The sequence below is a fragment of the Schistocerca nitens genome, chromosome 4 (assembly GCF_023898315.1).
Source record: "Schistocerca nitens isolate TAMUIC-IGC-003100 chromosome 4, iqSchNite1.1, whole genome shotgun sequence".
In the NCBI taxonomy this organism is placed as follows: Eukaryota; Metazoa; Arthropoda; class Insecta; order Orthoptera; family Acrididae; genus Schistocerca; species Schistocerca nitens.
The window spans coordinates 376,584,779-376,599,743 of NC_064617.1; the positions used below are offsets into that span (position 1 = coordinate 376,584,779).

At 42.3% G+C, this 14,965-nt stretch overlaps 1 protein-coding gene across 5 annotated transcripts in view; it reads right to left on the minus strand.

Annotated features, from left to right (window-relative positions):
• Positions 1 to 2,525: 2,525 nt before the first annotated feature.
• Positions 2,526 to 14,965, minus strand: part of LOC126253276 (uncharacterized) — a 41,462-nt gene continuing 29,022 nt past the window's right edge. For 4 of the 5 annotated variants that reach the window (XM_049954493.1, XM_049954495.1, XM_049954492.1 and 1 more), the window contains exon 2: positions 2,526 to 3,008. In XM_049954493.1, coding sequence (XP_049810450.1) covers positions 2,681 to 3,008 — 328 coding nt within the window. In that variant the 3' untranslated portion in view covers positions 2,526 to 2,680. Of the gene's footprint in view, positions 3,009 to 12,212; positions 12,437 to 14,965 lie in introns of those variants that run through there. The other variant, XM_049954494.1, reaches the window with a different exon arrangement.

The window sequence follows — 14,965 nt, forward strand, 5'->3', positions numbered from 1 at the left end:
GACGGATTGTTGTTCAAATAAATTAGTACTTATTATTTATAATTGTAAATAATTGTTGTGATTTCTAGAAATAAAGTATGGATTAACAAACACCTAAAAAAGTACTTGTTTCAGTCAAATATGAAAATATCTTATGTTGGGTCAAAATGACACCTTTCCGCCGTTTTAGGGATGTCAGAAACTCCGCAGTTCTAGTGTTCTCTCCCCCTTCCGCCCCCCCTCCCCACTTCCCTCCCGTTACCAAACTGACGATTTACACATTCCTCAGCATGCCTCAGGACGTGTCCTATCAATTGATCCCTTCTTTTAGTCAAGTTGTGCAGCAATTTTTTTTCTCAGTTTCAATACAATAACTACCCATTTCTTATTCCATCTACCCATCTAATGTTCAGCATTCTTCCATAGTACAGCTTCTTCTTGTTCGAATTCCCTACTGTCCACATTCCACTTCCATAAAGACTTCACTCCAGACTTCCTAACACTTGAATTTACATTAGTTGTTAACAAATTTCTCTTTTACAAAAATGCTTCTATTGCTATTCCAAGTCTGCATTTTGTATCTACCCACAACGACCAGAAACCATTATTTTGCTACCCAAATAACAAAACTCATCCCTACTTTTAGTGTGTCATTTGCTCATCTAATTTCCTCAGCATTGCCTCATTTGTTTCGACTACATTCCAATACCCTGGTTTTACTCTTAGTGATGTTCATTTTATAATCTCCTTCCAAAAGACTGTTCATTCCACGCAGCTGGTCTTCTAACAGCCGTGTACCGCAAGTCTCTAGAGGAACGGTAGATTCCAAATGATTGGAAAAGAGCACATGTAGTCCCAGTCTTCAAGAAGGGTCGTCGAGCAGATGCGCAAAACTTTATACCTATATCTCTGACATCGAACTGTTGTAGAATTTTAGAACATGTTTTTTGCTTGCGTATCATGTCATTTCTGGAAACCCAGAATCTACTCTGTAGGAATCAACATTTATTCCGGAAACAGCGATAGTGTGAGACCCAACTCGCTTTATTTGTTCACGAGACCCAGAAAATATTAGATACAGGCTCCCAGGTAGATCCCATTTTCCTTGACTTCCGGAAGGCGTTCGATACAGTTCCGCACTGTCGCCTGATAAACAAAGTGAGAGCCTACGGAATATCGGACCAGCTGTGTGACTGGATTGAAGAGTTTTTAGCAAACAGAACACAGCATGTTGTTCTCAATGGAGAGACGTCTACAGACGTTAAAGTAACCACTGGCGTGCCATGGGGGAGTGTTATGGGACCATTTCTTTTCACAATATATATACATGACCTAGGAGATAATGTCGGGATTCTACGCGGCTTTTCGCGGATGATGCTGTAGTATACAGAGAAGTTGCAGCATTAGAAAATTGCAGCGAAATACAGGAAGATCTTCAGCGGATAGGCACTTGGTGCAGGTAGTCGCAACTGACACATAACATCGACAAATGTAATGTATTGCGAATACATAGAAAGAAGGGTCTTTTATTGTATGATTATATGATAGCGGAACAAACACTGGTATCAGTTACTTCTCCAAAATATCTGGGAGGATGCGAGCGGAACGATTTGAAGTGGAATGATTATATAAAATTAATTGTTGGTAAGGCGGGTGCCAGGTTGAGATTCATTGGGAGAGTCCCCTGAAAATGCAGTCCATCAACTAAAGAGGTGGCTTACAAAACACTCGTTCGACCTATACTTGAGTATCGCTCATCAGTGTGGGATCCGTACGTCGGGTTGACAGAGGAGATAGAGAAGGTCCAAAGAAGAGCGGCGCGTTTCGTCACAGGGTTATTTGGTAAGCGTGATAGCGTTACGGAGATGTTTAGCAAACTCAAGTGGCAGACTCTGCAAGAGAGGCGCTCTGCATCACTGTGCAGCTTGCTGTCCAGGCTTCGAGAGGGTGCGTTTCTGGATGAGGTATCGAATATATTGCTTCCCCCTACTTATACCTCCCGAGGAGATCACGAATGTAAAATTAGAGAGATTCGAGCGCGCACGGAGGCTTTCCGGCAATCGTTCTTCCCGCGAACCATACGCGACTGGAACAGGAAAGGGAAGTAATGACAGTGACACGTAAAGTGACCTCCGCCACACGCCACTGGGTGGCTTGCGGAGTATAAAGGTAGATGTAGATGACCTCCTTTGCCGACTCTGACAGAATTACCTCATCAGCAAACCTCAAAGATTTTATTCCTAAAAAATGGATAGTATGAAAACATTTATAGATACATCACCGACAGCTATTGGAAATTTCAGCATGATCACATATAGATATGTAGATATATGCAAATAGTGTATCTTTTGTACCCAAAAATATTTCCAAAGACCGAAGCTCAGTGTAAAATAGAAACAGTTCATGTAGGAGATGTCGTTGTGTGTATACAATTCGAGCTTAATACAGCACGAATGAGCTGTGTGGTATCACTTAGCAAAATATTCCTGTAAAGGTATTTTAACAGGACAGTAACTGAGATGTGGGAAGAGGAATGAACGAGTGTCTCGTTTCAATACAGCACGTTTTATTTGCGAGTAAAAAATAAGTTTGTACAAAAAGTGAGCAAGACACTTCACTAACAGTATAACGGAAGAGACGCGATTGAGGCTCAGGACGCCAAACGACGGCAATGGGGGAGCACGTGGATTGTGCAGTGGGACTATCCGAAGATCTGTCTCCGGCATTTGCCGTCGTGTCCGCGCTGCTGGCCGTACGGGCAGGACTTGAAGCTGGGCATCGAGTTCAGCATGGCCTTACTCCCGGGCTGGTCGGACGCAGGGGGTGCGCCGGTGGTGGTGGCGGTGGTGGCAGGGGCCACCCGCGAACGCTGCGGCCACCAACTGAGCGCAGGGCTCTGCTGCCGCCTGCCGAAGAAGAAGCCCGCCTCTGCCGGTGGCGGCAGCACCGTCGTGGCCACCAGCACCAGCAGCAGCAGCGCCAGCGTCGACGCGGGGATAGGTCCACGACTGCAGCTCATGTCGCCCACACTGTCAAACAGAAGACGAGGATTGTCACAGGATTACCTGTCCCTGTAAGACTGCTCCCAAAACCAGAAAAAAATAGAAAAAATTAAAACACCCACACGTTCACTATATTTAACTTTTTCATGATCAGTTTAAAGGTGATCAACAGTTCCCTTTCATTACAAAGCACTGATCTACACTAATGGCCATTAAAATTGCTACATCACGAAGCGACGTGCTACAGACCCGAAATTTAACCGACAGGAAGAAGATGCTGTGATATGCAAATGATTAGCTTTTCAGAGCATTCACACAAGGTTGGCGCCGGTGGTGACACCTACAACGTGCTGACATGAGGAAAGCTTCCAACCGATTTCTCATACACAAACAGCAGTTGACCGGCGTTGCCTGGTGAAACGTTGTTGTGGTGCCTCTTGTAAGGAAGAGAAATGCGTACCATCACATTTCCGACTTTGATAAAAGTCGGATTGTAGTCTATCGCGATTGCGGTTTATCGTATCGCGACATTTCTGCTAGAGTTGGTCGAGATCCAATGACTGTTAGCAGAATATGGAATCGGTAGGTTCAGGAGGGTAACACGGAACTCTGATTTTTGGCCGCGTAAGCGGTTATTAGGGAGTCAAGTCTTGACGTCATGTTGAAAAGACGCAAATTGTAGTCAGTTTATGAAATGTGAACTTTAACAGTGAGGAAGATATTTTCAAGTACGTTTTATATTGGGAAGTGATGTTTTGTGAGTTACGTGATATTGCAACAAAAGTAATAAAAAAGAAGTGTAACTTAAATTCGGAGTGCTGATTACTTTTTTTTACATCACCATTGTACTAACTTGCAAAAGTTTACTCTTTAAGAATGGTTTGTGAATCGCATCTATAAAACTTTTGAATATCGCAGAATTACACCTAGGCCTCTTTGCATCCGAGCATGGAATCATCACCACCTAGATTTTAGACGATTGAGCCATGAGTTCACAACGAGACCAGCGTGGGAAACACGAAAAGATGAGTGCCTAGTTTATCCATTATTTCATGAAATGACTTTATTAACTGTGCTCTAATGACACCTGCCACATAATATAACGTTGTTATTGCCCGAAAATGCAATATTTAGTAGCGTGAGCAACACTACAATCATAATTAATTTTTGACCTTAGTTGTGGTAGGGTTGTTAGACAGTGAAAACATATAGCAGTATAAAATTTAGCCACATCAAATTTTTTACAAAAGGTCCCATTAATTACTTTTGTATGACTAATAGTTTCCACGTAGCAAGCGAGAAAATCTTGCGAATGATATTTGAAGGGATTGTCGGCTGCATAAGAACCAGTTGTAGTGGCATCTGAATCACCCAATATAAAAACAAGTCGTTGTTTAACTTTGTTATCAAAATTCTCCACAAGTGGTTGACCTATTTACTTCACTTTTTTACAGAATACTCTAATGAACGTTTTGACAGACACAGCCTACAGTTTCTTAAATATGTGTAATATAAAAACATATGTGATATACATAAGGAAAACGTTGTTACCAAAAATCTTGAGAAGCACTTGCCTGATTTACATCAAATTTTTGCACGATACTCTAATAAACATTTGGACAGATCTCGAGTATGAGTTTTTATTATACATAATATATACATTGATCAGCCAGATCATTATGACCACCTAACTAATAGCCGATATTTCCACCTTTAGCACAGATAACAGCTGCGCCACGTCATGGCATGGAAGCAATGAGGACTTTGTAGGTTGCTTGAAGGAGTTGACACTATATCTGCACACACATCACCTAATTCCCGTAAATTCCGGGAAGGTGGGCGATGAGCTCTGACGCCACGTTCAATCACATTCCAAACGAGTTCGATTGGGATCAGATCTGGAAGCTGGGGGGCCAGCATATCAACCGGAACTCGCCACTATGTTCCTCGAACGAGTTCATTACACTCCTCGCCTTGTAGCATCCACTTTATCTTGTTGAAGAATATCACTGCCGACGGGAAACATGATAATCATAAAGGGCTGGCTCTAGGCACTATGGGACTTAACATCAGAGGTCATCAATCCCCTAGACTTAGAACTACTTAAACCTAAGGACATCACACACATCCATGCCCGAGGCAGGATTCGAACCTGCGACCGCAGCAGCTCCGTGGTTCCAGACTGAAGCGCCTAGAACCACTCGGCTACCACATCCGGCCAATCATAAATGGATATGCATTGTCTGCAACCAGTGTACGATACTCCTTGGTCGTCATGGTGCCTTGCACGAGCTCCACTGGATCCATGGGCGCCCACATTAATGTTCCCCAGAGAACATCGTCGACTTACCGCTGTACTGAAACTGGACCGCAGACCATCACTGTTGGTTGTCGGGCCCTATGGCGAGTGACAATCAATTTGGTGCTCCACCATTGTCCACGGCGTCTCCAGGCACGTCTCCGCTGGACATCGGGGCTCAGTCAGAAGCGGGACTCATCACTGACGACAGTTGTACTCCAGTCCACGAGATTCTAGGCCGAAGACATGTCTGAAGACGCCCCAGACACCAGTGGGATATCAATCTGCCTGACGCCCCTCCGTACCGTCCCTGTTGGTCTCGGGTGCCATTTCATTTCATACCAGGAGTCCTTCGGACGTCAACCGTGGAACTGAGGCGGGACGTGGGGAACAGCCCGGTATTCACCTAGTGGGATGTGGAAAACCGCCTAAAAACAACATCCAGGCTGACCGGTACACTGGCCTCCATCGTTAAGCCGCCAGGCGGATTCGATCTGGGGCTGGCGCGCCTAGCCAAGAAGCAGTGCTCTCGGCTACCCTGGCGGGTCGTGGGGACTTTAATGTGTACCAGGACTGCAGACATGTGGCTACAAATAAATAAAAAATTCATTATGTTACTTTTTTTAATTGATGCGTAATTAAAACTGCATGACTTTTTCTTTGAGATCGTTTTTAACTGCAGTGTTGCAAAAGGCAGTTTGTGCAAAATGGTATCAAGCATGACGTTGTAACATTAATGTCCATCAGATCGAAACCGGTCATAAGGAAATAGGTATAGTTTCCCAACAAGTGGTGAAGTGTGGTAGGATAGAATCCAGTGGTTCCAGCGAGGGCAGACACATGACGTCTCACTCTCCAAAACGTTGTCTATATTACTGGAAAGAAAGCAGTATTTTTTGAAATGCTGTTTAATAATTTCTTGTTATAGAAGATGTCTAGATTGAATTGTTATAATAGCCGAATATAGCTAGTTTTATTGTTACAACTACCAAATTGAGCTGTGATCTTAATCCGTCTGCAGTCTATAATTAAGGAACAAATTTAGCAAAAGTTAGTTACTGCAAAAATAAAATCAGAGATTGGCGTCCGTCATAAATAAAAATAAAACTAGAGACAGTCGTCCGATGTGTTGAATGAAGATGAAGTAGCTGCAGTGTGAAAGAGTCATCTTGAAAAGTCATGTATACGTAATATCCTTTCTTCCAGTGGTGATAGACCCACAAGGTACGCAGGAGAACTTAAGCACAGTTTGGATAGTAGGAGCGATATATTGTCAGAAATAAACAATAAGGGCGCGTTGTGACTTGTACCAAGGTAGCTCACTCAGACGACGAAGAAACAGAGAGAAAAAGTCGGTAAGAGCATTACACGCGGAAGTCAAGGTTCTAGGTTCGAGTCCCGATCCAACATACGTTTTTCTGTAAGGTTCTTTCAGAAAAATAGCGGCGCTTGAATAGGGAATTAGCGTCCCTGGTTACCGCGGTCAAAGCCATGGGTTTGATTGCCGCTAACGACAAATTATTTTTTGGATGTGAAGACACGAAGGGGAACAACTCGATTCAATAATCATCGAGTGTGACGCGTTAACTACTAACTACCACAGTGCTTTAAAATCGAAAGGCTTCTAACAGACTGGGAGCCAAATTTACAATTTACAATTTATCGAGGAATTTTTCTGATTCCTCACGATGAGCAATAATCATACTCATACCAGAATAGCCATTAGTTCCTCTCATAGCAAGTTGTTAAGTGATGTTCTATTTAAGATCCCAGCGTATGCAGCTCTGAAAGAAAATGAAAAGAAACGTCACTTAAACGTGAACGCTATTTTCATCGTGCATACGTTCATACGTTATTAATCGGAAATAATTTGCAGCATTTTGCAGACATAAATGATAGAGTCGAACCGTACTAGAAAGGTCATTCGTGCTTCCCTTTTTAGGAAAATCTAGCTTTTCTAGATTAGCCTTCCATTCCGCTCTGCCTAACGCCTCGTCTTGACATGTAAGAAATACTATATCATGTTTATTATTGAAGCGTAAAAGATTCGTTCCAATTTACGCTCCTCTGCTCAGTTCGTGGAAAATGCACTGGGAGTAACCTTCGCGGTTTGCCCTTGACTTCTCGACAGCTGGCATCCGCGTGACATGGCTTCCGGTCGCTAGAGCGCTTGCCGAGACGGCAACCTACGTAGGCTTTCCATCACTCATGTTTCCGCAAAACTTTCTCCGAACATAATTTCAGCGTAATAGTCTGAACTTTCCCAGTCAGCGTCACTATATTTATTGTCCCTACTCGTGTTCCTTGTATTCGTGATCTTTACATCATCGCAAGATCCAGCTTCTTATTCAGATTTGTACCATCGTACCGGTCTTGTGTATGAAGGTACTACTGCCTAATTTGAGAATTACACTACTGGACATTAAAATTTCTACCCCACGAAGATGATGTGCTACAGACGCAGAAATTTAACCGACAGGTAGTAGTTACTCTGATATGCAAATGATTAGGTTTTCAGAACATTCACACAAGGTTGCCGCCGGTGGTGACACTTACAGCGCGCTGACACGAGCAAAGTTTCCAACCGATTTCTCATACACAAACAGCGGTTGACCGGCGTTGCCTGGTGAAACGTCGTTGTGATGCATCGTGTAAGGGCCCGCATATCGTGGTCGTGCGGTAGCGTTCTCGCTTCCCATGCCCGGGTTCCCGGGTTCGATTCCCGGCGGGGTCGGGGATTTTCTCTGCCTCGTGATGGCTGGGTGTTGTGTGCTGTCCTTAGGTTAGTTAGGTTTAAGTAGTTCTAAGTTCTAGGGGATTTATGACCACAGCAGTTGAGTCCCATAGTGCTCAGAGCCATTTGAACCATTTGAACCATCGTGTAAGGAGGAGAAATATGTACCATCACCTTTCCGACTTTGATAAAGGTCGGATTGTAGCCTATGGCGATTGCGGTTTATCGTATCGCGACATTGCTGCTAGAGTTGGTCGAGATCCAATGACTGTTAGCAGAATATGGAATCGGTGGGTTCAGGATGGTAATACGGAACGTCGTGCTGGATCCCAACGGCCTCGTATCACTAACAATCGAGATGACAGGCGTCTTATCCGCATGGCTGTAATGGATCGTACAGCCCCTCTCGATCCCTGAGTCAACAGATGGGGACGTTTGCAAGACAACAACCATCTGCACGAACAGTTCGACGACGTTTGCAGCAGCATGGACTATCAGCTCGTAGACCATGGCCGCGGTTACCCTTGACGCTGCATCACAGACAGGAGCGCCTGCTATGGTGTACTCAACGACGAACCTGGGTGCGCGAATGGCAAAACGTCATTTTTTCGGATGAGTCCAGGTTCTGTTTACAGCATCATGATGGTCACATCCGTGTTTGGCGACATCGCGGTGAACGCACATTGGAAGCGTGTATTCGTCATCGACATACTGGCGTATCACCCGGTGTGATGGTATGTGGTGCCATTGGTTACACGTCTCGGTGACCTCTTGTTCTCATTGACGGCACTTTGAACAGTGGACGTTACATTTCAGATGTGTTAAGACCCGTGGCTCTCCCCTTCATTCGATCCCCGCGGAACCCTACATTTCTGCAGGATAATGCACGACCGCATGTTGCAGGTCCTGTACGGGCCTTTCTGGATACAGAAAATGTTCCACTGCTGCCCTGGCCAGCACATTCTCCAGATCTCTCACCAATTGAAAACGTCTGGTCAATGGTGGCCGAGCAACTGGCTCGTCACAATACGCCAGCCACTACTCTTGATAAACTGTGGTATCATGTTGAAGCTGCATGAACATCATGTATCTGTACACGCCATCCAAGCTCTGTTTGACTCAATGCCCAGGCGTATCAACGCCGTTATTACGGCCAGAGGTTGTTGTTCTGGGTTCTGATTTCTCAGGATCTATGCACCCAAATTACGTAAAAATGTAATCACATGTCAGTTCTAGTATAATAAGTTTGTCCAATGAATACCAGTTTATCATTTGCATTTCTTCTTGGTGTAGCAATTTTAATAGCCAGTAGTGTAGTTTGCTTTACTTTTCGACGCATTCAATTCAGACCTTCTAGCGGGTTTGCTAAGTCTAATGCCAGACTGGATTATGTATCAGGTGTGGCCAAATGTCTTTAACAGTCATTTGTTCTGCTGAGGAGGTAGCAGGTTTTTCGTTAATTTGTCTGTCATTTTCTACCCAACAGAACATCTAAATGAGAATTCCTCGGCTTGCAACCGTTGGTCGTCTTTTAATCTGATACGTTTGGCAATGGCCGTGTGACCCTCTGCCATACATTCGCCGTTGCCAACATCTACTGTCACATACGGTGGGAGGATCATTCAGACGTGGACTTTCTCATGAATTTAGAAATGAAGAGGCGAAAGAGAGGGCTGGTGTTTCAGATAACACTGCTACAGCAGATCATAACACCTAGGTTTAAGCCGTGTGACCACACGTTAAAGACGAAACCAACGAGTAAATCTAGAGAGGGTAGCTGAAGAGCTCAGCGCGCAGGAAGAACAAGATTACGCTAGACGGATATCATAAACATGGACATTGCAGGAATAGAAGGGGCACTGGACGATGTAGTGAGCAGTAGGAGTCGTAATAACAATAATAATTTGTTCCGGCTCTAGTAGCTGGTGTGAGCCATTAAATTGGATTTCGGTGACTTTTATGCCCCTAACCTGCTCAAGTAATCCTGCCGGGAAAAGAGGAACTACATTTTACGTAGAATCTGAATCACGTCTCACTCCTGGGAAATGTTTGCAGCGTTGAGAAGTGAAGATTAAATTAAATACTTAGTTAACAAATCCGTGGTCCGAACGGGACTCGATTCTGCGACTTGCGGGTATGCGCTTCACCTCTAGACCACATAGCAAGTTATGAAAGCGGAATACACACAGAAACCGGGAAACTACAGTTTGTGAAATGGTGGTGATGATAATGACGACAACTGTATATTTTTTTTTTAATTTAATCGCTAATTAACCTGTACCAAGTCGAGGTTCTATTGGTACGATTTTTATTTCAGAACACCTATGACCGTATTCTGTTACTGCGAAGACTGCTTTTTTCTGCATATCTGCACCTATTACGATAAACAAATAAGCTCTGAATTTATGAAAGAAGAGTATTATTTTATGAAATGATTACCCCGATGTTACTACACCGCAGTCTTCTGTAATGATACAGAATTTTGTGCACAAACAGAACGATTTGATTTCGAGACTACGATTAACAGAAGTACCTCTTTTATTACGTCGAACGACTTGATAACTTCGACGACTAAAAACGACCAAGACAGTAGGATTAATGTTTTTCGTTACTTCAACAAGAGTTGGCTGAGGTCTCAAAGCTCAATACGAGAACGTAGAGCAGTGTTACGGGGAACATCATACCGCCAATTAAATTTCAACCTGACATATCTAACCTGACTTCCTATGGACAGATTTCCAACAACATAAATAAGTGCTTCACATCACAGATAGATTGTGGAAAGTAGTGTCAGCTTATGGTTCGCCTCAAGAAATGTAGTATTCTTCATGACTGGAAACAGCATCCACGAATTTGATTTTATATTCTTATTTCCAATTTCAAACAAATCAGTAGAGATGAAAATAACGTTCCTATAACTGTGAATAGAGCTGTATCTACTGTTTTGAGTGGCTAGCGTAGACCAAGTCGATATGTTTGCAGCAGTTTGTTTAGCGTGAACGTATTGGTAATGTCCCTCGAGGATTTTTCTATACCAAAATTTACAACAGTCATTAAGAAGAGAATATAGTCACATCGTCCCCAAATGGTAGCGTTATGCTCGTACTACCTTTCCACATTTGACTGATCAGCGTAATCCATCTGATTCAGTACACGCACCTGCGAATACACGACACAAGCAAGAACAATGAGGCTTTTTTAAATCATCTACTTAGGATCACCAAACGTTTTGTAGTTGGTCATCAGGTTTCAGTCCGTAACACAGAACATATTGATGTCAAAACCTACAGGTTTCAAATCGTGTGCAGTTAAAGGTAGCTTCAGCATTAAAAGCATGCGTCTCTATGAAATGTATGACGTAATGCTTCTGTAGCATTTTATGTGAAAATAATCTGTTTCAGACTGACACGGGTAACATAAAAATTATTGAGATCTTGGCTGAACTGATTTCAATAAAAGTATTTGTAATCAATGTTCCCAAGGCGTTACTGGGCCTCTGAAAGAAGAAATCAGTAAATGAAACAGAATCGTTTAATGACTGCAAACACCAAGCTCCGCAGATCTAGTATAGGATTATTTTCCACATCCTTGTTCAACTCTCTGTTGAACTTAATTCTTTCGACCCTAAAATTTTTCGATCGTCATGGAGGAGATTCGACGAAGGTAAAAATATTTTGCAACAAAACACCCCTACCACTAAAGTTTCCAGCCATTTATTTGAAATTTAATTACATTCTAAATCAGGATTACTCCATTTCAACATGTTGGAAACTGGTATTCTTTCCTAGAGGCTAAATTCCTTTCAATATAAGTTCAGTCTTAACACTATGTAGAGAGTAGACATCCCTGATTAAAGTTATGAATAAGTAGACAAAAGGATATTGTTTGTGGTGTGTGACTCATCCCATCACAATTTTCACTGGCGGAATCACTAAAAAAAAGGTATTTCACACGCCTCTATGTGCAACTGTACAAAACATAAGGTACAATACTGTCGGAATTTACGATAATTAGAAACAAGCCTATTATTATGTTGCACATAGCTTTAAAACTAATTCTACACTGACTAGAGCTTCGCGATATCATTTCACTGGAAGACAGACATTTATCGGGGATAGGATGAAATTTAGCACCTCTGTCTTTTCTATTTTCTGAATAGCAAAGAACTACTGTGATCTTACTACGTAGGTGTGCTTACCGTTACAGTTGCAAACAGATGTAGTATACTGCACTGACGGACTGGATGGCTGCCCTACAGAAAACAATATCTCTGGGTCGAATGGTCGCCTTTTATAGGGGTTGCCCACATCCAGGCAGAAAATCCAGGCTCAGTGCAACTGACTAACGGTGAATCAAATGTTCCCGGAATGGCCAGCGGTGACACAAGCTAAGCGCCGCTGACCTTCAGAGTTTTATGTGGGGATTGGACACGTGTGAGATGCAGGCGGCTCAGTATCGCGGTCTTCGCAGCTTTCGGCGCTCGACTATCGTTTCGGTTATCTTCTTCCGTGCGGTAATTGTGTGGCGGAAGCCAACGTAAACTTCCGCTCTGCTATTTGCTGCCAGCTACCGAAATTAATCTCGTATTTCGGTATCACAGAAGGAGCTGAGGGAAGATAATGTGTGCACCGCAGGCACGTACAAATATGTTTCACTACGCATCTGTGGTATAACATAAATAAAGTACAGACGGAGATTCAGAAGATTATAGAATAAGAAGGAAACATTATAAACGCTAGTCAGAGTAGAATGGTCTCCTTAGTGGTCCTCCAGATTTGTCTTCCGTGATCTGTACAAACCACTTACAGAGAGGGCTAGGACGGTACCTTAGAAAAGCTACAACTCATTTATTGCGTTATTCTTGTCCATTCCGAGATAGAGCATCGTTTGTTGCTGACCTCGCTGCTGACAGGACGCAGTATCCTAGTTTCCTTTTAAAGTTAACAACGATAACGCGTACAAACCACTGCGAAAATAAATCGACGATAGCTTATGAAAGGTTATATTTAAATATATTTAGTGAAGGTGGTGCCTGGAGTTCGTAAACATTTGAGAACGACGTAGGTCAATTCCCAAGAGTTGCTAATACTAATTAATACCTCTTTATCCACAACCGGCTTCCATCTTTAGCTAATCAGGTGTCTTAGTCATTTACAACAGCTTACACGTCCATGTTAAAATTGTGGCAGTGACGGAGAATGTATTTTAGATCATCTGATGTCATGGTTTTAATATTGTTTTGTAAGCTGTTGACACTGTTGAGTGGAATATGCTTTCTGAAATGCTGAGTATAGCAGAGGGGTAAACTATAGAGAGCGTAATGCTATTTACAACTTGTATAAAAACCAAACGGCAGTTATAAGAGTACAGGAGCACGAAAGGGGAGCGGTGTTTGAGAAGAAGTGAGACAGGGTTGTAATCTATCGCCGATGTTATGCAATCTATAGATTGAGTAAGGAGTAAAGGAACCCAGCGAAAAATTTAGAGTGGGAATTAAAGTTCAGGGAGAAGAAATAAAAACTTTAAGATTTGCCAATGACGTGGTAATTCTGTCGCAGACAGCAAAGGACTTGGAAGAACAGTTGAACTGAATGAACAGCGTCTTGGAAGGAGTTTGTAAAATGAATACCAACAAAATCAAAACAAGAATAATGGAATGTAGGCGAATTAAATCAGATGATGCAGAGAGAATTAGATTAGGAAACGAGACAAAGTAGGCGATGAGTTTTGTTATTTGGCCAGCAAAATAACTGATGATGACCGAAGTGGTGAGGATATAGAATGTAGAATGTAATGGCAAGAAAAGGGTTTCTTAAGAAGAGAAATTTGTTAATATGGAATACAGATTTAAGAGCTAAGAAGTCTTTTCTCAAAGTATTTGTATGAAGTGTAGCCGTGCATGGTAGTGAAACATGGACGATAAGCAGTTTAGACAAGAAAGGAATAGAAACTTTTGAAATGTTGTGCTACAGAAGAATGCTGAAGATTAGCTGAGTAAATCACGTAATGAATGAGGAGGTACTGAAGAGAACTGGGGAGAAAAGAAATATTTGGAACACCTGATTAGAGGATGGACTCGGTTGATAGGACACATTCTGAGACATCAACAAGTTAGTATTGGATGGAAGTGTGTGAGGTAGGTATGTAAAAATTGTAAAGGAAGACCTAGAGATGAATACAGTAAGCAGATTCAGAAGGACATAAGATGCAGTAGTTATTCGGAGATGAAGAAGCTTGCACAGGATAGAGAGCTGCTGCAAAGCAGTCTTCGGATTGAAGATCATCACAATAACAACAACAAGCTGTTGTAAATGGCGTCCAGTTACCTGATGACGTTTAGAAGATCGGAACCAGTTGTGAATAAAGAAGTTTGCATTAGAAGCTCTTGGCGACTGAACTGCGCCGGTTTTTTTTTTTTTTTTTTAATGGACGTTTGATACCACATCAAAGACACTGAAACGTATTAGCAAGATAATTTCACAAATATATGTAAAATTTAGGTGAATAGCACGGTAGCTGTGCCTAGGAAACCTCACTGAAATGAAAGGCCCGATATACGAATGGGATAATATATCGAAGAAAATTCATATCGTGGTCTTACAATCATGCGTATGACCCACACTGTTCGAAATATTAAACAATGTCCTCTCCGCGGCTGAATATTCGTTCAAGATAAAATTTAAAGAACATCACACATGCCATCATCGTAATCTCATTTATTCGACACAAAAGAGATATGCTATTGAATATAATGGTTGAACGAAGTTATCTACTCATCCCATAAAAGTTATTAACAGTCTATACACAAACACCGAAATTGCTATAGATATGGGAAACAAAATCACAGAGTCAATGATCACCAACAAAGTGGTAAGACAAGGATTCTGTATTTCCTAGACGCTGTTAGATATACAGGTAGATAAAGTGATCAGTAAATGGAAAATGGTATAT